General features: G+C 43.0%; 1 protein-coding gene across 3 annotated transcripts in view; it reads right to left on the bottom strand.

The window, feature by feature from the left end:
- The window catches only part of LOC134349599 (tau-tubulin kinase 2-like), a 350,526-nt gene that overhangs the window by 204,756 nt on the left and 119,175 nt on the right, over window positions 1-26,595 (bottom strand). For all 3 annotated transcript variants that reach the window (XM_063054164.1, XM_063054174.1, XM_063054168.1), the window contains exon 3: window positions 21,426-21,573. In XM_063054164.1, coding sequence (XP_062910234.1) covers window positions 21,426-21,573 — 148 coding nt within the window. The remainder of the gene's footprint in view (window positions 1-21,425; window positions 21,574-26,595) is intronic.

The raw sequence follows: 26,595 nt of genomic DNA, 5'->3' as shown, positions 1-26,595 counted from the left end.
AGGTCAGGCAGCATCTATGGAAAGGAATAAACAGTCAATATTTTGGATCTAGACACTTCAGCAGGACTGGAAAGGAAAGGAAGAAGAAAGTAGAATAAGATGATGGGGGTGTGTGCAGAAAGGAGTACAAGCTAGAAGGTAATAGGTGAAGCCAGGTGGGTGGGGGAGAGATCCTGGGAGGCGATAGTGGAAAACCTAAAGGCTGAAGGAAGAATCTGATAGGAGAGTGAAGTGGACATGGGAGAAAAGGATGAAGAAGGGGCACAAGGGATTAGTGATAAGCAGGTGAGGTGAAGTAAGAGGTATGGGGGGAGACAGAGTGGAAAATTTTTTAAAAAGGGAAGGGGGAGGGAAGAAATTACTGGAAGTTAGAGAAATCAATAATCGTGCCAACAAGTTGAAGGCTTCCAAGTGTTGCTTCTCCCAGTCGAGAGTGGCCTCATCGTGGCAGTAGAGGAGGCCAGGAGCAGACTTGTTGGGACGGGAGTGCAGATTGGAATTAAAGCGGTTAACCATAGGAAATTCTGCTTTTTGCAGATGGAGTGAAGGTGCTCAACAAAGTGGCCCCCCCAATCTACATCAGGTCTCACGAACGTAGAAGAGGTCACATCAGGAGCGCTGGATACACTGGACAACCCCACCAGCTTTGCAGGTGAAGAGTTATCTCACATGGGTGGACTGTTTGGGGCTCTGAATGGAGGTAAGGGAGGAGGTGAATGGGCAGATGTAGCACTTCTTCCACTTGGGAGGGGGGGGAAGACATGCTACACCTACCCATTCACCTCCATTCAGGACCCCAAATATTCCTTCCAAGTGAGGCAACATGTCTGTTAGGGTCTTCTACTGTTCCCAATGCGGCCTCCTCTACATTGGTGAGACCCAATGTAGATTGGGGACCGCTTTGCAGAGTACTTTTGCTCCACTGCAGAAAAAAGGATTTCCCAGTGGCCAAGCATTTTAATTCCAAATTCCACTCCCATTCAGACATGTCAGCCTATGTCTCCTCTACTGCCACAATGAGGCCACCACAGGAGCAACAGCTCATATTGCATCTGGATAGCCTCCAGTCTGATAACATGCACATTGATCCCTCTCCTTCCGATAATTTTCTCCCCTCCCTTTCCCCTCTTCTTCCATTCCCCAGTCTAGCTCCCCCTTGCCTCTTCTCCTCACCTTGCCTGTCTATCACCTCCTCCTCCTTTCTCCCATAGTCCAGTCTCCTCCCATAACAAATTCCTCCTTCTTTAGCCCTTTACCTTTCCACCTACTACCCCCCCCACCCAGCTTCCCACATCATCCCCTCTCCCCCACCCACCTGACTTCATCTATCACCTTCCCCTCCCCTCAGCTTCTTATTCTGGCTTCTTTTCTTTCCAGTCCTGATGAAGGGTCTTACACTAAAACATTGAGTGTATATTCATTTCCATGGATGCCACCTGACCTACTGAGATCTTCTAGGTTTTTTTTGTGTGGTACCCCTCTTTATTACCCCAGTTGTAGATTCTATCCCAAGAGGAAACATCATGCCAAATCAAGCTCTGACAATGCCCCCTAGCCTCCCCTCCCCCTTTCCCTCTCTCACCTTATTTCTTTGCCCACCCATTGCCTCCCTTTGGTTCTCCTCCCCACTTTTCTTTCTTCCATGGCTTTCTGTCTCTTTCGCCAATCAACTTCCCAGATCTTTACTTCACCCTTCCACCTCCAGATTTCAACTATCAGCTTGTGTTTTGCTCTCCCCTCCACACATCTTTTAAATCTACTCTTCAGCTTTTCTCTGCAGTCCTGCCGAAGGGTTTCGGCATGAAACATTAACTGTACTCTTTTCCTTGATGCTGCCTGGCCTGTTGAGTTCCTCCAGCATTTTGTGTAAGTCTAAATGTTGCTCTTTATCTTAAGGGAATTAGAATGCAAACTCAGAAAGCTATACATCAGTCATAGAAAGTGCTGATCAGATCTCATCTGTAACTCCGTTGTTTTCTCAGAAAGGAAATGTTGCTCTGGGATACTGAGACCTGCACTGAAACAATGAAGATTTTTTTATTTCAAAATATACTTTATTCAAAAATATATACAATAAACCATTCAATAACTTTTCATCCTTTACATACGTTTGCATTATACACAGTACATATCCGTATTTATAGCCACCCACGTGGCACTCCAGTAGTTCAGCTTACCATATCATTTCATTGTTGAGGGGTATACTCCCCGCCCTCCGACCCCTCCCACTCCCACAGGTGGAGAAAGCTATACTGTGGTCCTTCCCCACCGGGCCCTTGCGGTGGCTGCACCAAGTTTCAGTGCGTCCCTCAGCACGTACTCCTGCAGTCGAGAATGTGCCAGTCGGCAGCATTCTCCCACGGACATCTCCATGTGCTGGTAGATCACCAAGTTTCGGGCCGACCAAAGAGCATCTTTCACCGAGTTGATGATCTGCCAGCAGCACCGGACGTTGGTCTCCGTGTGTGTCCCCGGGAACAGCCCGTAGATCAGAGAATCCTCTGTTACGCAGCTGCTGGGGACAAACCGTGACACTAGCCCGTCCATCCTCCTCCACACCCTCTTTGCGAACTGGCAGTGTGCAAAGAGGTGGGTCACAGACTCCTCCTCACTGCAGTCCTCCCATGGGCAGTGGGGTGTGGAGACGACGTTCCGGGCATACAGGAGGGCTCTGACTGGGAGGGCCCCTCTCACCGCCAGCCAGGCGAGGTCTTGGTGCCTGTTGGTTAGATCTGGCGATGAGGCATTTTGCCAGATGAACTGGACAGTCTGCTCAGGGAACCACCCCACTGTGTCCATCACGTCCTTCTCCTGCAGTGCCTGCAGGACACTACGTGCCAACCACTGCCTGATGGCCCTGTGGTCAAAGGCGTTCTCCTGGAAGAACTTTGCTACGTAGGACAGGTATGCCGGCAACGACCAGCTGACTGGGGCGTTGCGCGGGAGTGGGGCCAGACCCATCCTTCGTAGCCAGGGCGACAAGTAGAACCTGGGCACGTAGTGGTACTTGATGCCCACATACCTGGGCTCTACACACAACCTGATGCAGCCACATACGAAGCTGGCCATCAGGATGAGGGCGACATTGGGGACGTTCTTGCCCCCGTTGTCCAGGGACTTGTGCATGGCGGTCCGTCTCACCCGCTCCATCTTGGATCCCCAGACGAATCTGAAGACAGCCCGGGTGATTTCCGAGCTGTAGGAGCGGGGGACGGGCCAGACCTGCGCCAAGTACAGCAGCCCTGAGAGCACCTCACACCTGATGACCAGGTTCTTGCCCGTTATCGACAGGGAGCGCCCTCCCCACAGTCCCAGTTTCTGTTTCACCTTGGCAGTCCGCTCCTGCCAGTTCTTGTTGCACGCCTCCGCCCCTCCGAACCAGATCCCCAACACCTTCACGTGGTCAGACCTGATGGTGAAGGGGACGCTGGATCGGTCGGGCCAGTTGCCGAAGAGCATGGCTTCGCTCTTCGTGCGGTTGACCCTGGCCCCCGACGCTAGCTCGAACTGTTCGCAGGTGCCAATCAACCTGCGAACTGACCTCGGATCAGAGCAGAAGACGGTGACGTCGTCCATGTACAGGGAGGTTTTCACTTGGGTCCCTCCACTGCCTGGCAGCGTCACCCCTCTTATGCCCTCATCCCTCCTGATGGCTTCCGCAAAGGGTTCTATGCAGCAGACAAACAAGACAGGAGAGAGGGGACAGCCCTGCCTGACTCCAGACCTGATGGGGAAGCTGTCTGTTTCCCACCCGTTAACCTGGACTGCACTACGGATGTCTGTGTAGAGCAGTCTGATCCATTCCGGATTCCCTCCCCAAATCCCATTTTGGAGAGCACGTCCGCCATGTACGTGTGCGATATCCTGTCGAAGGCTTTCTCCTGGTCCAACAATGAAGATACTCCAAAATATCTAGGTTTAACCATCAACCTAGTTAGCGCAGGCTGGCACAGAGTGGTACGATAGCATAACAGTTAGCATAATGCTATTACAGCGCCAGCAACCAGGTTCAATTCCCTCCACTGTTTGCAAGGAGTTTGTATGTTTTATCCGTGACTATGTGGGTTTTCTCTGATGCTCCAGTTTCCTTCCACATTCCAAAGACATAAAGGTTAGTATGTTAATTGGTCATATGAGTATAATTGGGCAGCGTTGGCTGATTGGGCCAGAAGGAGCTGTTAGAATGTTGCATCTCTAAATAAAAATAAAATTAAAAAAACAACAAAATTATAACATAAAACTGGCCAAATGTATAATTGCTGAAGGCCTGCTGGTATAACAGCTAGTCAAATGAGAATTGGCAGCTTCATTGTTACCATGAAGGATAACCACATTGCAGGCTTACAAGTAGCTCAGACATACTGTTGAGTCACATTGTAACAGGAACACAAAGAATGGAACAAAGAACTACTGGTGACAAGACACAAATGATCAGCCATTACTTAATACATCTTGACTTGGAATACAGCGGCTAACAAACTGCTTTTTGCTGGTGAATGTCAGCTGTGGAGGTGGTTGAATCATGGTAGGCTTATTTCCAGGAACTGGTAAAATAACTGACCATCAGTTTGTTGTCATCTTGAGCTATGAAGCGATTCACTGGTCCCGAAAAATAACAATACAAATACACAGCCAGGTGAAAAAGGCTTATGACATATTCATTAGTTAGGGTATGAGAACAAGAGTTGGGACATCATGTTACAGCTGCACATTGTTCAGGCAGCACTTCAAGTATTATGTACAATTCTGGTTGCCATACTATTGGAAGAATGTGATTAAGCCAGAGAAGGAACAAAAAACATTCACAAGAATATTGGCAAGACTGGACAGCTTGAGTAATAAGGAGGATCTGGACAGGAGACTGAAGTGGAACCTTATAAAATCATAAGAGAGATAGATAGGGTGGAAGGTCACAATTCATTTCCCAGTGTAGGGTAGTCTAACAATCAGATGCTGTAGATTCAAGGTGCAAAGAAAAAGATTTAAAGGGCGCTTGAGGGGTGCCAAGCAGAGTGCCATAGGGATAGACAAATCAGGCTGAATAGTCCATTCCTATGCATTAAGACCTTTACCGAAGGTCCATCTGGAACCTCATTCAAACATGGTTCCTTCTGTTGTCTTGTGTCCAGACGCCTGTAGGCATCACCTTTCTGTTTGAAATCTTTCATTTCTGCCTTCATTCTGGGAGAAAGTACCATCAATTACTTAAACTCTCAGCTCTGGATATTTACTTCCAGTTCTAGTTCACTTAGACAAACTTATTTTGCAGCTGTTTAATTTATGAGTGCAGAGCTTGCAGTTGTGATAACCTTTACTCCTATCAGGTTTTCAGCCCATATTATTATTAGCTCATATTATAGGCACATACAATACTTTTCTTCACGTACAAAAATATCTGCTTTCTACTTCTTTGCATTATTTGGGCTTTATCTTTCAGTTGTTTGGTCATACAGTTACCCCTTACGTTGTCTCATTCTGAAATTCTCAGGTATGTTGAACCTTTGTCAGAACCTTTCACACCCAATTCCATATTAGCAAATATCTGTGTAGTACATTTGGTCCATTTCCTCTATAGCTGGATTTAAATTTCATGGTTTCAATCTCATCATATTCTCTCAGACACCAATGGAACAATGTAGTACTCTTTTCTATGCTCCAAGTCTTGTTTATTCTATTTTTTTAATTTCGAGGTACAGTACGGAATAGACCATTCCAGCCCACCAAGCTCGGTCACCCAGCAAACCATTGATTTTAGTCCTAGCCTATTCATGGGACAATTTACAATGACTGTTTACAACTGGAGTACTTAGAGGAAACTCACATCCACACAGGAAGGAACGTACAAACCTGCTTACAGAGAACATCAAAATTGAACTTCGAACTCCAATGCCCCGAGCTCTAATAACATCACACTAACTTCTATGCTACCATGTCTTCCTTTGCATTTCAATGCAGTGTTTCATATTTACACATTTGTGGCATTGTTTCCCGTGAGCTGGGCATTTCTTCTACATTTATATTTATAGCAGGTTGCTGCAGCTCTGAAATTCTGTTTGAAAGCCTGGATGTAACAGTACTGGCTGTTAAAATCCAGCTCCTGAGAAATTTTAATAGCCACCTATATTCCACCCATCTATGTTTGTTTCTATGACAGACACATACACTGGTCTCTTGGCATAGAAAAAGATGCCAACACCAGGATTCACTAACATTCAGCTCAGAACCCGATGTATGTTGACTAAAGAACATTACCGGAGCTGCAATATTGTTTCAGCTTCACGTACTAATCAGATAGAGCACCAAAAAGAAGGAAAAGCAAGCTTCCTATGACAACTAAAGGGATGTTGCTGCAGGTAACTAAATTCAAGATTGTTTATTGGCATTGTTCAGTACAAAGTGCAAAGAAGAACAAAATGATTGACACTTTGGGTCCAATGCAGTATAAAAAGTACAATAAGCATAAAGAACACAATAAATACAAATGTAAAAACAATCCTATAAACCACAATGCACAAGTAAATCTTTGAGTGTGGCTGTATAGACACATTAGCTTATATACATAGACTGATTGTATGTACATAAAGTGGCTGATGTGTATGCAGTGGTGGTGAAGGGAGGTTGGGTGGGTTAACAGATGGAAGTATTCATCAGTTTGATAGTCCCATCACCAGATTCAGGATGAATTCAACCTTAACAGCAGCAAAGTAAAGTAGCACAGAGCCACAGAACCCCGAACGCTGTTTTGATCCTACTTATTGGTGCAGACTGATTATTGTGTTACCACCAACACACACAAAAGTTGTTGGTGAATGCAGCAGGCCAGGCAGCATCTCTAGGAAGAGGTACAGTCGACGTTTCGGGCCGAAACCATTCGTCAGGACGAAGGGTCGAAGGGTCTCGGCTCGAAACATCGACTGTACCTCTTCCTAGAGATGCTGCCTGGCCTGCTGCATTCACCAGCAACTTTTATGTGTGTTGCTTGAAATTCCAGCATCTGCAGATTTCCTCATGAATGTGTTACCACCTATAAGTTTACAAGATGACATCAATAACGAGCCAAGAGAGGATGCATCTCAATTGCTAACGCAAATCATGAACCGAGAACTTCATCCAGGCAAAAATCAATTGCAGCCATCAAGAACCATATTCCAGAGGCATCTCATAAATGTTGTCCGGGTGTAGATATATACACAAACACTGCTGGATTGGAAAAATGCTGAAATTATATACTGATGGTATGTTTTGTTAATTAATAATTTAAATAGGACAGATATTAACGTATTTATCATGGAACACAAAAAAAATCTGTCAATATAAGCTTCAGCAGACCCCCAAGATACAGATCAGTCCCTTCCCACCTTCAATAAACAGAAAATTAAACAGAAAAATGGTCTGTTAGTCTGGATTGCAAGAATCAATGATGCTTTGCTACAATGGTCTCGCTCCAGTGACATGGTGAGACCAGACTGATTTCTGAAATGTCCTACAAAGAGATTGACTGGGATCTAGAGTTTAAAGAATAGATGACTTAATTGAAACATCCAAAATTCTTCAGAGGGCTCAAGAGGACAAATCTTTCTGCAGGCTGAAGTTTCTAGAGCTGGGAGTTCGTTTTGGACTGACATGAGTAGTAATTTCCTCACTCAATTAGTGATGAATCTTTGGAATTCTCAGTCCTGTGGATTTTACAGACAACAACGGACGTGGAAATATGGCAAGAAAATAAAGTTGAATCAGCCTTGATTTTTTTTAATGCACGAAAGGAAGGCTTCAGGAAGTGACTGGTGATTCCTGCCCCCATTTATTATATTCTTATGACTGTATTATAATTGTCTAGTCTGTCTTAAATCAATTTACTGCATGCAAAATAGTCCATAAATAGAAATGGATTGTAATCAAACTTGACTAACGAAATTGAATTGAACTAATTAATCCTAGCCAAATGTTAAATCATATGTTGCAGGATCAAAGTAATTATATCTAAAATATTTGGATTCCAAGATTAGTGTTAAAACATAGCTCAAGCAATAGCTCATTCAATATCTCTAGTTTATGTACCAATCTTATCAATTGACCAGCATTTTTATAGTTAACTGGGAAGGCTATGGAGCTGCTCAGTCCACGAAACGTTTTACAGAAATTTGTCTTCTCTCCCACGGAGGGGAAAAAGGTATTAATTTATTTCAAAGGTAGTCTCAATGCTACTTAATATAATAGGTGTTATGACATTTAAGCCACAGTGATATCTTGAGCTATTGTATGCCTTGGGATGTCCCTCCTCTACATTCTGTATGAAGAAATGTTACTAATTAAAGTCAAGAACATACAACATTAAGCCTAAATGTGACCCAGACAATGTATAGTTCAGTGAGGGGAGAGGCAGTAGAAGACATGAAAACTAGAATGAGAAACCAAACAATTTTGGTTGAGGTTGTTTTATCCCCATTTCTTCTAAATGACATCAAACTATAATATACACAGTTGATGTATATGCACATATCATTAGATAGAACTTAACACACAGTACAGCCCCTCCCCCAAGCATATGACGTTCAGCTGACCTTTTAACCTACTCTAAGATTAATCAAACTTTTCCCTCCTACATAGGCCTCCATTTTTCGATAATCCAAGTGCCTTTCTAAAGAGTTTCTTAAATGTCCCCAATGTATCGCCCTCTACCACAACCTCTGGCAGGACTGGGGATGGGAGGGTGGTGAAGATATCAAAGGCAAATTTCATATACTAAAACAAAAATTACTTCTGATATCTCCCCACACTTTCCTCCAATCACCTTAAAATTATGCCCCCTCCCCATCAGCCATTTCTGCCCTGGGAAAAAAGGCGCCCATTCGATCTCTGCCTCTTAGTTGGCGCCTTCATCAAGTCACCTCTCATCCTCCTCTTCAACGAGCAAAACCCTAGCTCGGTCAACATTGCCCTCTTATTCAGGCAGCATCCTCTATACAATTCCTATATTATCTCTAAATGATAGAGCACTGACAGATCAGCAGGAGGCAAAATTTGGGAATAGAGAGAGCCTTTTCTGGTTGACTTCCAATGACCAGTGGTGCTGAGGTCTGTGCTGGGACCGCTTCTTTTTACATTATATGTCAATGATTTGGTTTACGGAATTGATAGCTTTGGGCAAAGTTTGCAGACAATACAAAGATTGGTGGAGGGGCAGGTAGTTATGCGGTAAAAGACAGGCTACAGAAGGACTTAGACAGATTAGGAGAATGAGCAAAGTGGCAGATGGAATACTATGTCGGGAAGTGTATGGTCATGCACTTTGGTAGAAGAAATAAAAGCGTAGACCATTTCCTAAATGGAGAGAAAATTCAAAAATTTGATGTGCAATGGGTCTTGGGAGCCCTCGTGCAGGATTCCCTGAAGGTTAATTTGCAGGTTGAATCGGTGGTGAGAAAGGAAAATGCAATATCAGCATTCATTTCGAGAGGACTAGAATAGGAAAGCAAGGATGTAATGTTGAGGTTATAAGTTTCAAGTTCCTGGGTGTCAAGATCTCTGAGGATCTAACCTGGTCCCAACATATCAATGAAGTTATAAAGAAGGCAAGACAGCAGCTATACTTCATTAGGAGTCTGAAGAGATTTGATATGTCAGCAAATACACTCAAAATCTTCTATAGATGTACCATGGAGAGCATTCTAACAGATTGCATCACTGTCTGGTATGGGAGAGGGCAGGCGACTGCACAGGACTGAAAGAAGCTGCAGAGCATTGTAAATTTAGTCGGCTCCATCTTAGGTATTAGTCTACAAATTACCCAAGACATCTTCAAGCAGCAGTGTCTCAGAAAGGGAGCATCCATTATTAAGGGCCTCCAGCCCCCACAGCATGCCCTTTTCTCACCGTTACCATCAGGTAGGAGGTACAGAAGCCTGAAGGCACACAGTTAGTGATTCACGAACAGCTTCTTCCCCTCTGCCATCCAATTCCTAAATGGACTTTGGACACTGTCTGTCTATGTACCATATCCAATGCAGACATTGGTGACCATGGTTTTCCATATAGATCTATCCCTCGTTCTTTGGATGACTTCCATTTCCTCCATGTGTAGCCACCTGGCTAGGATTTCGATTTAAAGACTGTTGAAAATTCCTCTCCTTTTTAAACCTTTGGCACTCTATGTCACACGTCTGTGCAGTCTAGCCTCTTTTCCCCGAGCAGTGTAAAAAAAAGACTTCTCTCCGAGATTCCGTTACTCCTTCACTCTCAGCCTCTTGCTCCGATATAACAAAACATAACAGAGCAACTAGTCCAGACAACATCTTAGAAGATTTAGGAAGAGAAAATAACAGAAATAGCAAATGAAATCTATGATCATGGGGAGATACCTGATAGATTTAAGAAAATCAATGTTCATCACACTTCCAAAGAAAGAGGGAGCAACAGAATGTGAGTTACATCGTACAATAAGCTTGATGAGCCACATGGCAAAAATTATTCTCAGTAATCATGAGAGCAAGAAACTGTACAAGACCAAAAATCCGTAAAGGACAAAGTGGCTTTGTGAAAAACACTGGAACCAGAAGTGCGATTTTCATGCTATGGATGATCTGTGAACGAGTCATCCAGGTACAAAAAGACATCTACCTATGTTTCATCAACTATACAAAAGCTTTTGACACTGTCAGACACCAAGATCTTCTGGAAATGCTTCAAGATCTTGACGGGAAAGATATACGTTTCTTAAGAAACTTATACTGGGACCTTGGACACTAGCTCACTTTTTAAATATATATTATTTCTGTTTTTTGCACAATTTTTAATCTATTCAATATATGTATACTGTAACTGATTTATTTATTATTATTATATTTTGGTTTTTTCTTCTGTATTATGTATTGCATTGAACTGCTGCTACCAAGTTAACAAATTTCACGACACATGCCAGTGATAATAAACTTCATTCTGATTTCAAGCACCGGTGGGGCCTCACTTGGAGTATTGAGCAGTTGTGGGCTCCTTATCTAAGGATGTGCTGACATTGGAGAGGGTTCAAAAGTTCATGAAAACGATTCTGGGATTGAAAGATTTATCATATGAGAACCGTTTGATGGCTCTGGGCCTCTACTCACTGGAATTCAGAAGAATGAGGGGTGACCTCATTGAAACCAATCGGATGGTAAAAGGCCTTGATAGAGTGGATTTGAGGGAGTGAGCCCTGATTAAGAGTCTCTGCCCAAAATGTCGATTGTTTACTCTTTTCCATAGATGCTGCCTGGTCTACTGAGATCCTCCAGCATTTTGTGTGTGTTGCTTTGGGTTTACAGTATCTAAAGACTTTCCCATATTTGGGATGTTTCTTATGGTGGAAAAGTCTAATGATAAAGTTTTAAGAGAATTGGGGGATTCTCAGATTCCTGTAAATAATGGGTTAAGATTGAATACTAACTGTGCCTGTGTATTCTGGTTTGAAAATAGCTGCAGAATGTCTGAGTAGCTGCTCTTTAAGGTGAGATAAGGTTTAAAAGCTCACACAGACCCACAAGAGGGTGTCTCCTGACTTCTCACACCTTTTTGGTTTTGACAAGGCAGGGCATTCCTCACATTCCTTTCCTAATTTCAGTAGAGTCTCTTATCTAAATTATTAAATTCTGCTCTATTTGAGTAGCTGGAATATCCATTGATCTGACTGTTCTTCTGTATTGAGATATTAAAGGATCAATCTGTCCTGCTAACATGCTGAGTGTCCAGACAAGGACATGCAGGATGTGAGAATTAATTATACTCTGTTCTCTGTTTACCTCTGCCTGATGTGATTAAGTATTCTTTGTCAAGTACGTCTACCTCTGTTTTCGATGATTAAGTGGCCTTTGTATCGGACTATCACTGTTACTAGGCTTTTGTGATAAGGATGATATATAAAAAGAACCTGTATCTCTGTTTCGACAGAGAGACTTCGAGTGGCTGACTCTCTGAGTGCACATGGAAGGTTCTCTCTCATAGTTTGCTACTAATAAAGGTGGAAAAGAACCAACTGTGGTTCTTGTTTCATTACACTGGGTTGATCACCGTTGACACTAAGACCAGAGGAGTAGAAGGACATCCTTTTGGAATGGAGATGAGGGGGAATTCCTTTAGCCAGAGTGGTGAATCTGTGGAATTTGGTGCCACAGGTGGCTGTGGAGGACAAGTCATTTGAGGCAGAGCTTGATAGAATCTTGATTAGTCAAGGAATGAAGGGATTCTGGGAGAGGCAGGAGATTGGGATTGAGAGAGAAAATGGATCAGCCATGGTTAAATAGTATTGTACCACTACTGCAAAACAGATTTCATGACATATGCCAGTGATATTAAACTTGATTCTGACTGTGAGTAGTGCTGAGCCACACAGTCATGAGTGCAGAGAGAACAGAAGAGTTATTAACTTCAAACTTTCTGCATAATCCCTCAAAGAGTTGAACTGCATGTGCATGTAACGAGAGCTGTATAACTCATCTCCTTCTACCTTAGGCCACGAACTTATCATTCACACCTGCTGTGGACCACTTCTGGAGATCCAAGATGCCGACTTCTACAAAGAAGGGATCTGTATGCTCCACGACTGCTGGACTGAGTGTGTAAATGTAGGAGGGGACTATGTTGAAAAATAAATGTGCTAGGTTTTCTAAAATTGACTCTTTCTACTTTAGGCCATGAACTTACCAATCAGCCCTACCAATCAGCCCTTGTATTATGGAAGATCCCACTCACCCTGCTTATGTACTGTTTGTCCCACTCCCATGAGAGAAGAGGCTGCGCAGCATCCGGGCCAGGATCACTACACTCAAAACCAATTCCTTCTCCCAGGCCGCCGGGCTTATCAACACCTTCACCCATTAACCCACCTGGCATCACTCTGTAGATACAATTAGTCTATGTATATAACAGCTACTTGTACATTGTGTTTTATTGAATTGCTTTTATATTTATAGTGTCTTTTATTGTGTTCTTCATGCTGCATCGGATCTGGAGTAACAATTATTTCATTCTTCTCGGCATAGACATCACCAATGGTCTCACATCGTCTGTACATACCGGTTATGTGGTGAAAAACGCACAGCAGCGCCCCTTTCACGTCAGACAGATGAACAAGTTTGGTATGGGCCCCCAAAGTCCAAGAACTTTCTATAGGGGCACAATTAAGAGCATCCTGACTGGCTGCATCACTGTCTGGTATGGGAAATGTACTTCTCTCAATCGCAGGACTCTTGCAGAGAGTGGTGTGGACTGCTCAGCGCATCTGTAGATCTGAACTAACCAATATTCAGGACATTTACAAAGACAGTTGTGTAAAAAGGGCCCGAAGGATCACTGGAGACCTGAGTCACCCCAACCACAAACTGTTCCAGCTGCTACCATCCAGGAAACAGTACTGCAGCATTAAAAGCCAGGACCAACAGGCTCCGAGACAGCTTCTTCCACCAGGCTATCAGATTGATTAATTCAATAGACAATAGACAATAGGTGCAAGAGTAGGCCATTCCGCCCTTTGAGCCAGCACCGCCATTCACTGTGATCATGGCTGATCATCCACAATCAGTATCCAGTTCCTGCCTTATCCTTATAACCTTTGATTCCGCTATCTTTAAGAGCTCTATCCATCTCTTTCTTGAAAGCATCCAGAGACTTGGCCTCCACAGCCTTCAGGTGCAGAGCATTCCATACATCCACCACTCTCTGGGTGAAAGGTTTTCCTCAACTCCATTCTAAATGGCCTACCCCTTATTCTTACACTGTGGCCTCTGGTTCTGGACTCACCCATCAGCAGGAACATGCTTCCTGCCTCCAGCGTGTCCAATCCCTTAACAATCTCATATGTTTCAATCAGATCCCCTCTCAGCCTTCTAAATTCCAGAGTATACAAGCCCAGTCGCTCCAATCTTTCGACATATGACAGTCCCGCCATCCCGGGAATTAACCTTGTGAACCTACGCTGCACTCCCTCAATAACAAGAATGTCCTTCCTCAAATTTGGAGACCAAAACTGCACACAGTACTCCAGGTGTGGTCTCACCAAGGCTCTGTACAGCTGCAGAAGGACCTCTTTGCTCTTATACTCAGTTCCCCTTGTTATGAAGGCCAGCATGCCATTAGCTCTCTTCACAGCCTGCTGTACTTGCATGCTTGCTTTCAGTGACTGATGTACAAGAACACCTAGATCTCGTTGTACTTCCCCTTTTCCTAATTTGACTCCATTTAGATAATAATCTGCCTTCTTGTTCTTACCACCAAAGTGGATAACCTCACATTTATCCACATTAAACTGCATCTGCCATGCAACTGCCCACTCACCCAGCCTGTCCAAGTCACCCTGTATTCGCATAACATCCTCCTCACATTTCACACTGCCACCCAGCTTTGTGTCATCAGCAAATTTGCTAATGTTGCTTTTAATTCCCTCATCTAAATCATTGATATATATTGTAAACAGCTGCAGTCCCAGCACTGAACCCTGCGGTACCCCACTGGTCACCACCTGCCATTCCAAAAGGGACCCATTAATCACTACTCTTTGTTTTCTATCAGCCAGCCAATTTTCAATCCATGTCAGTACTCTGCCCTCAATACCATGTGCCCTAATTTTGCCCACTAATCTCCTATGTGGGACTATATCAAAGTCTTTCTGAAAGTCCAGTTACACTACATCCACTGGCTCTCCCTTGTCCATTTTCATAGTAACATCCTCAAAAAATTCCAGAAGATTAGTCAAGCATGATTTCCCCTTTGTAAATCCATGCTGACTCAGACCAATCCTGTTACTGCTATCCAGATGTGTCGTAATTTCATCTTTTATAATTGACTCCAGCATCTTTCCCACCACCGACGTCAGGCTAACCGGTCTATAATTCCCTGTTTTCTCTCTTCCTCCCTTCTTGAAGAAAGGGACAACATTAGCCACCCTCCAATCCACAGGAACTGATCCTGAATCTATAGAACATTGGAAAATGATTACCAATGCACCCACGATTTCTAAAGCCACCTCCTTAAGTACCCTGGGATGCAGACCATCAGGTCCTGGGGACTTATCAGTCTTCAGACCCAACAGCCTATCCAACACCACTTCCTGCCTAATATAAATTTCCTTCAGTTCATCCATTACCCTAAGTCCTTTGGCCACTATTATATCTGGGAGATTGTTTGTGTCTTCCCTAGTAAAGACAGATTCAAAGTACCTGTTCAACTCGTCTGCCATTTCCTTGTTCCCCATAATAAATTCACCCGTTTCTGTCTTCAAGGGCCCAGTTTTGGTGTTAACTATTTTTTTTCCTTTTCACGTACCTAAAGAAGCTTTTACTATCCTCCTTTATATTCTTGGCTAGTTTACCCTCGTACGTTATTTTTTCTCTGCGTATTGCCTTTTTAGTTACCTTCTGTTGCTCTTTAAAAGTTTCTCACTCCTCCGGCTTCCCACTTGTCTTTGCTATTATACTGACTATATGCTGACGCTACTGTATTTCTATGTTATATTGACTATTCTGTTGTACATAATATTTATTATAAATTACTATAATTGCACATTGCACATTTAGACGGAGGCATAACAAAGATTTTTACTCCTCATGTACATGAAGGATGTAAGCAAGAAAGTCAATTCAATTCACTCATGTTGAAGGTTCTATTATGATGGGTATTGACAGAGTGAATGCAAGCAGGCTTTTTCCACTGAGGCTAGGGGAGAAAAAAAACCAGAGGACATGGGTTAAGGGTGAAGGGGGAAAAGTTTAAAGGGTACATGGGGGGGTGCTCCTTCACACAGAGAGTGGTGGGAGTGTGGAATGAGCTGCCAGATGAAGTGGTAAATGCGGCCTCACTTTTAACATTTAAGAGAAACTTGGACAGGTACTTCGATGAGAGGCGTATGGAAGGATATGGTCCAGGTGCAGGTCAGTGGGACGAGGCAGAAAAATGGTTCAGCACAGCCAAGAAGGGCCAAAAGGCCTGTTTCTGTGCTGTAATGTTCTATGGTTCTATGTGAAGAATGACAATAAACAATCTTGAATTTATAATTGCAATCATCTCACCCAATGCATGAGCAAGCCAACTATCTTTTGGCGAAACACCATTAATACAAAAATATCTGAAAGCTGCTGGTTCTCCTCCTCTTGTGACCAGCCTTTGTGTTAACCAAACTCAACAAGCAGTTTATTTGCTGCATTTGGTCTTTAATCACTGCCAATTAACAGTTACTCATATACAAGAAATACACCACTATCCAATTTCCTTTACCCCCACAATACCTTTTTGATGCTTTATTCTATTTTCTCTCTCTTCCAAACCCAGTAACTCTCAGAAAGACTAAATGATTTAAAGAATATCATCAAGATTCAGGATTGCTTTGTCATTTCCAGTGCATAGGTGTAAAGGAGAATGAAATAATTGTTACTCCAGATCTGATCCGCACAAACAAAATACACATTTTTAAGATCTGTAACACAGCTTGATTAATGCTATCTTAACTAATATCATTTAATGCAGTAAAGATCAATAAAACTTGCAAGATGGATCTGAATATGGTGGCATGTACTTATTAAGTTATTGGCTGATTTTGACAATCTAATGAATACTCTGTCCAACCAGCACCTGTAGAGCATCCTCAATAAATCAGATAGCAAGTCTTTCGCTGTTCAAAAATATTGCTTAAAAAATCTTTCTTCTTGTTTTACGGCTGTTGGCACCCAGCTTAATGGTGCATTATCACCACCTTTTGCTCTTAAGTGTGCAATGGACTTACATTCCAAATTCCTTCATCCAATCACACACACACACATACCCTAACCTACACTTTATCCTCCCATCTTTGGCCATCCTAGTACCCTCTTCCTGCTTATTCATCATATCCTATAAAAAAACCCTGTACTCCTTAAGAAAGCTAAAAATACCCTGACCTGTGCTCTCTCACCCATGCCCAGCAACCCTTTAATGTGAATTCCTGCACCCCCAATTCCCTTAGACTGATTATCATCAACTCTCTCTGTATCCCATACTTCCTGCAACTCAGAACTACATGTTCTACTGACTCCTCTTCCTGACATTCCTCACACAATCCTGGTGCTTCCCTATCATCTTCAATGTTTTGTTTAACGTATAGTGCCCCAGCCTTAACCTGGTCCACACAGTCTCCTCTCTTCTGTATCCACTACCTACTCTAGTACCTACAACACTTTTTTGTATTTGATAAAAATGCCTCCCTTTCCCCTCCCTGTCCCATCTTTCTTGCCACATTTGGTTGATTTTTTCCCCAGATTACACACTTAACCTCTGCTTTACTGATACTAATGTGCATTTCTATATTTTCTTTCTTTAACGTCCTCTTTGCCAACTCATCCACCCTCTCATTCCCCTTCACCCCTACATGTGCTGGAACCCATAAAAATTTTACCTGACCTCCCTGATTTGCAATTCTTGTGACTGATTGAAGGATTTCATAAAGTACATCTTGCCGACTGTTTGAGTGAAAAGACCTTAAACTTGCTAGAACTGAGGATGAACCTGAGCATATCAACACTTTTACTTGTCTAGCTTTCTCCACCCACTGCAATGCAACCAACACTGCCAGCATCTCCACTGTGTACACCCCTAATTTATTAGATGTTCTTCCGCTGATTCCAATTTCTTTTGCTGGTATAGCCACCCCAAACCCTGTTTCAGGGTTCCTTAGCACCATCTGAGTATAATCACTATATTTAGTTATATGACATCACATAACAGTTAAATGCACTTACCAAATCAGTTTTATATTTTCCTATCCTTTACTTTTTACCTATAATAAATGCCAGTCTATGTCAGGCCATACAAGCTTCCATGAAGCTACAATCTGATAAACTACTTATCCTTAGATCAAACACTCCACATTCTTTAGCGATATCATTCCCTACCTGACTAAATTTATCCCTCTGAAACCTCCCATTAAAAAATCTTTAACTGTAGACACAACCAGAAAACAATTTTTCACTCTTCTCTACTGTGAACCAGTGTCTATAACTTAAACAAATCACAATAGCTTTGATCAATCACAATTACAAATATGTCTGAATAGGCAACATCTCCTCCACAATCACCATCAGCACGGGTGCACCACAAGGCTGTGTGCTTAGCCCTCTGCTCTACTCACTTTACACTTATGACTGTGAGGCCAAGTACAACTCCAATGCCATATGCTAACGACACGACTGTTGTGGCCAAATCAACATTAAGGAGGGAGAATGAAAATCTGGTTCAGAGTGTCATGACAACAACATCTCACTCAAAGTTAGCAAAACCAAAGAGATGACTATTGACCACAGGAGGAGGAAACCAGAGTCCATGAGCTAAGCTCATCAAGGGTTCAGAGTAGGATAGAGTCAGCAACTTTAAATGCCACAGCATTATCATTTCAGAGGATCTCTCTCAGGTCCAGCACATAACTGAAATTACAAAGAATGCACAGCAGCACCTCTAACTTAAAAGTTTGCGAAGAGTAGGCATGTCAACTAAAACTTTGACCAACTTCAATAAACGTGGTGGAGAGCATACTGACTGGTTTCATCACAACCTGGTACGGGAACATGAATACCCTTGATTGGAAAAGCATTTAAAGAGTGATAGATATAACCCAGTCCATCGCAGGCAAAGCCCTTCCCACTATTGTGCACATTTACAAGGAGTGCTGTTGCAGGAAAGCATCACACAATCCAGACCATGCTCTTTTCTCGTTGCTGCCATCAGGAAGGAGGTACAAGAGCCTCAAGAACCACACCACCAGTTTCGGGAATAGTTATTACCCTTCAAGCACAAGGCTCTTCAACCACTGGGGATAACTTAATTCACCCCAACACTGAACTGATTCCACAATCTACAGACTCACTCTTTAAGGACTCTACAACTCACATTCTCGATATTTATTGTTTAGTTTGTTTAGTTATCTGTTACTATTATTGATTTATTTTTGTATTTGCACAATTTGTCATCTTTTGCACATTGGTTATTTGTCCATCCTGCTGGGTGTGCTTTTCACAGATTCTGTTGTGTTTCTTTGCATCTCCTGTAAATACCCACAAGAAATTCAGTCTCAAGGTTGCATATGGTGACATATAGGTACTTTGATAATAAACTTAGTTTGAAGATTGAGTTCTACTCATTAACATTGCCCTTTGGATATGCTACGTATTATCATTCACAGATTTGTAAAACATCATAAGATAAAGGTACTGTGCAGAATACAGCCCGGTTATGCACAAAAGATTTAACATCCTTAAGCAAATATAACTGATCCAAAGCTGCGAGACAGAGCTTTACCAATGTTTACCCCTCACATATTCAAGATACAATTCAGCGTAAATTTTACCAAGGTATTAAACAAAATATTCAAAATAGCAAAAACAGATGGGGGGAGATGTTAAACTAAATCAGAGACAATATCACAGCTGCTCTCAGGGGGGACATAATGGAAACTCATCCACTGAGTCTATACGTATAAAACTCAAAAATAAAATTGCAATTATGCTACACAGTCCTCAACAGTCACCAGGATATTGAGGAACAGATATGCAATTAGATAAGGGAAAAGGAGCAAAAACAACAGGGTGTTGTTGTGGGTGACTTTAATTTCCCCAATATATACTGGGACCTCCTTAATGCATGAAGGTTAAACAGTCAAGTTTGTGAGGTCAACCCAAGAGTTTCTTAAAACAGAATGTGGACTAGAGGAGGGACCATTCTAGACTTGGTATAGGGAAATGAGCCTGGCCTGCTGACTGACCTTTCAGAGGGGGAACATTTAAAAAACAAGGATCATAACTCCTCAAGTTTTAAAATAACTGTGAATAAATATGGATCTGCAGGAAAATATTAAATTGGGGAGGGCAAATTCTGAGTGCATCAGGTTGGTGCAGAGAAGGGTTAATTGGATACAGCTGTTTTGGGGAAAAATCTACAACCAACATGTGGAGAGTGTTTAAAAACCAAATGCACAGATTTCAGGACAGTTATGTTCCATTAAGGAAGAAAAAGGATGGCAAGGAACCATGAGAAAGGTTGTGAAATTAGTCAAGAAGGAAAAGGAAGCATGTATAAGGTTTGGGAAGCCAAAATTGAACATGACCCTTGTGGATATTAAAGTCGTCAGAATAAAGTCAAGTTATGGATTAGAAGAGCCAGCAGGGACTATAAAAAGCCCTTGGCAAGAGGTTTAAAGAGAACCCCAGGGGAATCTATACACACACATCACGAACAAAACGATAACTAGAGAAAGAAAAGGACCACAGAATAGGGGGGAATATATGCTTGAAGGCAGACAATATGGGGAAGGTTCTAAATAAGCATTTTGCATCAGTATTCTCCACGTGGAGGAGAGCAAGATCAATGTGCAGCGTGCTAATATGCTAAAACATTTGAAATAAACAAAGTGATGGTGTTGGGTCTCTGGAAGAACATTAAGCTTGAACATGTCCCTACAGCTTGATGGGATATATCAAGGTTAGTGAAATAAGATTGCTGAAGCATTGACCAAAATCTTTGCATCCTCTCTAGTCACAGGTGAGATGCTACAGGATGAGCGAGTAGCTAATGTTTCTTTGTTCGTAATTGGAAATTGGGATAATCCTGGAAATTATCAACCAGCAAGTCTCAAATTGTAGGTAAGCTATTGGACAGGATTCTTGGTGATAGTATTTGAGCATTTTATAAAGCTTGATCTACTCAGGAACAGTCAGTATCGCTTTGTGCAGGGCAGGTCTTGTCGCACCAACAAGTGTATTTTTTAAGGAGGTGACAAAGGTGAAGCAGTAGATGTTGTCTACATGGATTTGGAAGGCATTTAACATGGTAAACACATCCAGAATATTAAGCAACACGGATAAAATGCTGAAGGAACTCAGAAGGCCAGGCAGCATTTATGGAAAAAAGTATAGTCGCTGCTTCGGGCCAAGTCTGTTCAGTAGGACGTCCGTTCTGATTGGTTAGCTGTACTTTTTCCCCTTAGATGCTGCCTGGCCTGATGAATTCCTCTAGCATTTTGTGTGTGTTGCTTGGATTTCCAGCATCCACAGATTTTCTCTTGCCTGTGTCCAGAATATTAAGATGCCTGGGATCAGTGGTGACTAAGTCATTTGGATTTAGGATGAGAAATCTCGAGTATGAAGCCACCTCCCAGGCCAAAAAAATTGGGAGCCAATTAGGTGCCCAAGGGCACTTACATGTCACCTATACTGTGTACAGAGCCCTGTTACATTAAGTCACCAGCTAATCAATCATTGGTGCATGAAGGAGGCAAAGATTCCCAACGGAGATGGAGAATTCATCAGGCCTGTCAGTGAACATCGAGTGGCAACCACTGCAGTTGCAAGCTATCAGCAAGTCACAATTGAGTAGATTATTCAAACACAAAAACTAGCCTAATGAAATATAACAGTCTGAATTAATATTACATCAGAACCAACCTTGCAGTTTCTTCAAAACAGCAACTTCCATTTTGAGAACTTGCTTTGGTTGCTGGGCTGACTCCACCTTGAGAGCAACATTTTCCTGGGTCAAGAAGTCCACAGCTTCATAGATTTCACCAAAGCCCCCACCTCCAATCTTTTTCAACTGCAAGGCAAAAATTAAAACTTTATTTACTAAATCCTCATACCAATATAATTACAAAGTAAATGACATTTAGTGTAAACATATTTACAATTGGCATAACCATTAGTATTTTAGAATTTAAAAACATGGTTCATATTTGTGTATCAATTTTCCAGTAAACAATTGAAAAATAGAAAAGATAGCCTTGTATTTTCGGACTTACAGGCCCAATGAAATTTCCAGTGAATGAAGTACTTTACATATTGTCTCTACTGTAATGTACAAATACAACAACCAAGCTGCACACAAGTTCCCACAAATATCTTGCCTGATTATACCGGATAAATCACTTGGTGTCATTTGGTTGAAGAATAAGTTCTTTCTTAAAATAATTCTACTCTCCTTCAAAACCTACTGCCAAGATCTTTCAGGTCTGTAGAAGCTCAAGCATTTTTGTTCAAAGTCATGATAGCACTGGCCCTCACAAATACAGTGGAGAAGCATTCAATCTTAAATGTTAGTATCATGATGGTGACCACAAAGCAACCAGGTCGTCCTAAAAACCCTTAATTTAATGTCTTTTGTAAACAGAAAATCATTTTTCCTTACATTGCATTTTTGTGATTTTAGCGCACCAGGAACATTTTCCAAAAGCAGTGCAAGCTGAAAAGTTATACAAAAGCACAACCATTGAATATATATTAAATATTAGATTTTAAGCCTTGGATTTGATCACCAAGGCACACGAGGCCCAGGTTATTTTGTAGAGGATTCCTCAATGCCACCTAAAAAGAGGTGACAAGCAGAGATTTATAAGAGTACAGAACTGCACCTAATAACTTGTTATCCGTAAGCTAGTGAATTCAATTGAAATTGAATTATACTTTTTTTTAAATAAAAAGAGCTTACAACATACTGAACACTCTGGATGGGATACTTCCATGGCCACAGCTAAGAGTGGCTTTGTAATACAAAGATGTGCAACAACTAGTGATTAAACACGAACACTTGGCTTCAACCTCATAATTAACCTTTACAGATGGGTCTGTCCATTTCAGTATTGAAAGGAGTATACTACAATCATTATGAAAATAAGACTTTAAGGACACATTCCACCATTGTGCCAAATAGGAGGGAGGTGAAGATGGCGGCGCAACGCAGCTCACAGCGGCCACTCCAGTGGTGATGTCTGTTATTTGTCAAGTAGGATGCCGTGCACAATCCTGATTTGATGGAGACAGAAGTGAGAGCACGGAGGAACATCTGGTGAAACTTCTGAAATGCCTGCTTCGCTGCTGCTGCTACTGTGTGGTCCAGAATCTCTGGAGGGGAAGGCCCCGAGTCCTCAGCTTTGCTCGTTGCTCGGCGGCCAGGGCAGGGTCGAAGCGCTCGGCAGAGGATGGTGCTCGGAGAGGCTGTGTCAGAGGGGCTGGTCGGAGGCTCGAAGTTTTCGAACTGACTCAGAGTCTGCTGCGGTCGGGTGCTTCCAATGGTGCTGCATCGGCAAGTTTGCAGCGCTTGGAGGTTCATGGCAGGGAGAGTTTCTCCCTTCTGCCACCTGCGTGAGAGGATGAGGCTATCGAGACTTTGAGACTTTTTTTTTACCATGTCCATGGTCTGCTCTTTATCAAATTATGGTATTGCTTGCACTGTTGTAACTATATGTTATCATTGTGTGGTTTTGTAAGTTTTAGCCTTGGCTTGTCCTGTGTTTTTTTGTGATATCACTCTGAAGGAACATTGTATCATTTTTTAATGCATGCATTTCTAAATGACAATTAACAAGGACTGAGTGTCCTCATAATCTAAATCTAATCTAATCTAATCTAAATGGAATAGGCTGCAAAATCAACTGCCAGCTCAATACTGGACATCCAGGAAAAGCTGTGGACCACCAACTGCAGCCGAGGAGTAAAATACTGCATTCTATACCCTCATAGCCAAGAATATTGATCAGCCATAGTTTAATGGAAGGTTCAAAGGGCACACTATGACAGTATAAGGCAGAACTAAAAATTGAAATATCAATTTGGTTAATCTGCTAAGTAATTTCACAATCAATGGATCTAACCAATGTACTTAAGTCACACCACATCTCATTGTGAATTTAAATAAAAGCAGGAAAACCCAAAATATAAGCCAGCATATTTTACAGGACAAGACTGAACCATATCCAAAAAAGAATCTCATGGAGGAAATATCTTGCTCTCCTTCTGCGATCCCAAGTTTCATCTTAGAATCGGAGCACCTGAGTTGTACAACATAAAACACAAGAGCATAAGAACATAGGCCCACTTCTTCGATTCCAATCACCATGCCCATCTATACTAATCACACTTGCCTGCATTAATTCCATATCTCTCTACACCTCTATTCATTCAAGTACCTATCCAGATACCTCTTAGATGTTGCTAAAAAACCTCTCCCACAATGTTGCAAAAACAAAGGAGCTGGTTGTGGAGTACTGAGGAATGGAGACAGGCTGACATCAGTGGATCTGCGGTTGAGAGGGTGAACAGCTTTAAGTTCCTCAGCACAAACATCACTGAGAATCTCACGTGGTCTGTACATACCGGCTGTGTGGTGAAAAAGGCACAGCAGCGTCTCTTTCACCTCAGATGGTTGAAAAAGTTTAGTATGGGCCCCCAAATCCTAAGAACTTTCTATAGGGGGAAAATTGAGAGCATTCTGACTGGCTGCATCACTGCCTGGTTTGAGAACTTCCCTCAATCACAGGACTCTGCAGAGAGTGGTGCGGACAGCCCAGCACATCTGTAGATGTGATCTTCCCGCTATTCAGGACACTTACAAGGACAGATGTGTAAAAAGGACCTGAAGGATCACTGGGGACCTGAGTCAGCCCAACCACAAACTGTTCCAGCTGCTACCATCCAAGAGACGGTACCGCAGTATGAAAGCCAGGACCAACCAGCTCCGAGACAGCTTCTTCTACCAGGCTATCAGACTGCTTAGTTCATGCTGACACTACTGTATTTCTATGTTATATTGACTATCCTGTTGTATACAGTCTTTATAATAAATTACCATAAATTGCACATTTAGATAGAGATGTAACCGCAACTCTCACTTCAGCTAGCAGCTTAGTATAGGGGGTGATAGCTCCCGGCCCAGCCAAACTTAAGAAAATCCCAGGGGCAACAGGTGGTTCCGATGGAGAATCTTGACAGGCCCATTCCCATTCTCTATTTCACCCGGAAAACTGGTAGGTTTGGCATCTGACTCTCCACCACATAGGGCGTAGCCGCCCAGCAGTCAGCCAACTTCAGCTTTCCAGGTAGCCCCAGATTCCTTATGAGGACTCTGTCTCCCGGAAGGAGTTGGGTAACCTCACCTCTTGATCATACCTCCTCTTATTCCCTTGATTCTGCTTGGCAGCCACAACACCAGCTAATTCGTAAGCCCTTTTCAACTCTCTTCTCATGTCAGACACATACTTCAGATAAGTCTTTGGTGGTCAGTCACCCTCGTCAGTCCCAAAACAAAGGTCAATGAGTAACCTTGCCTCGTGCCCAAAAATCAGATAATATGGCGAGTACCCAGTAGCTTTATTTCGTGAAAAATTATAACCGCGAAGCAGATGCTCAATATGTTGACTCCACCTGCTCTTCTTGCTGATCTCCAGGGTCCCAAGCATATCTAGCAAGGTCCGATTAAGCTTCTCTAGCTGGAGATCACCCTGTGGGTGATAGGGCGTGGTCCTTGACTTCTCGACTCCAAGCATGCCCAGTAACTCACGGATGAGTCTGCTCTCGAAATCCCGTCCCTGATCACTATGTATTCACCTGGGAAGGCCATAATAAATAAACAACTTCTCCCATAACACTTTTGCCACCGTAGACGCCCTCTGGTCCTTGGTAGGAAAAGCCTGAGCATATCTGGTGTAGTGGTCTATGATGACCAAGACATTCACCGTGTTGCTGGCATTGGGTTCTATTGACAAGAAATCTATATACACCAGATTCAGAGGCCCTGCACTCTGCAAGTGGGACAATGGAGCTGCCCTCATAGGCAGCATCTTCCTCTGTATGCACCGAAGGCACGACTTGCAGTATTCTTCGACCTCTGACTTCATTCAGGGCCAGTAAAACTGGTCTCTGAGCAATCCATAGGCCTCTTCCACCCCCAAATGTCCAGAATCATCATGAAGTGATTTCAACGCCATCCTCCAATACTTCTTCTCGGGCAGAACCAGCTGGTAATGCCAGGGTTGGTCTGGGAGTGATGTGACCCGGTATAAGATCTGGTTCTTCAACTACAACAGAGGCCATTCTCATAGGAATGGAGGCACCGACACGTGTTTCATCCTCTCCGCCTGAGCCATGTCTCCCTTTTCGACCGCCACCCAAATGGTACCAATGCCCGGATCATCTCGCTGAGCGCAGTCACTTCCCCAGAACTCAATTCCAGCAGCTGATTTGCCTTCAGAGCAGTCAGGTTACATTAAACTTGGGGGATGGCGTCATCAGAAGCCAATTGATCCACCGCTCACTCCTGCCCCTCCTTTTCCTCAGCTTTCACGGTGATGGCAAACTGACACAGGGCCTTCACTCCCCGGACAGGAACAGTCTCCCACATCGGCCCCCAAAAACTCCAAATTCACTGACGAATAACCATCGTATGGCTAATCACTAGCTCTCAGCCCCCAGATCTTCAGTGCCCTGAATGGTGTCAATGGTAAATGCTTCAGATACCGGTTGTAAAACAAACGGTACGTGACCTGCGACCCAGTGTCAAATATGGTTTTAGCATAAATACCCTCTATTCGTAGTGACACACTGGAGCATGGACCCACTAAGCCTTCAGGAATTGGGCCTTTCGCTTTTGGGGGTTCCTTGGTACATTGCTGGGAATGCGTTCCCCCAGACACACCAAGCCGTTCCCTCACTGGGTCTCCTCTAGGTTTTCCCAACAACTCTCCCTGCTTAGGCACTCGGGGGCTCACTCTCCCTCTGGTGTGACACCTGCTGCCAGCAGCCCTCTGCATTGTCCGTCCACTTGGGGAGTCCACTCCCCCCATCAGCT

This window comes from Mobula hypostoma, chromosome 1 (genome assembly GCF_963921235.1).
Source record: "Mobula hypostoma chromosome 1, sMobHyp1.1, whole genome shotgun sequence".
Classification (NCBI taxonomy): Eukaryota; Metazoa; Chordata; class Chondrichthyes; order Myliobatiformes; family Myliobatidae; genus Mobula; species Mobula hypostoma.
The sequence above is the reverse complement of the archived record's forward strand: the minus strand, read 5'-3'. Positions and strand labels throughout refer to the sequence as shown.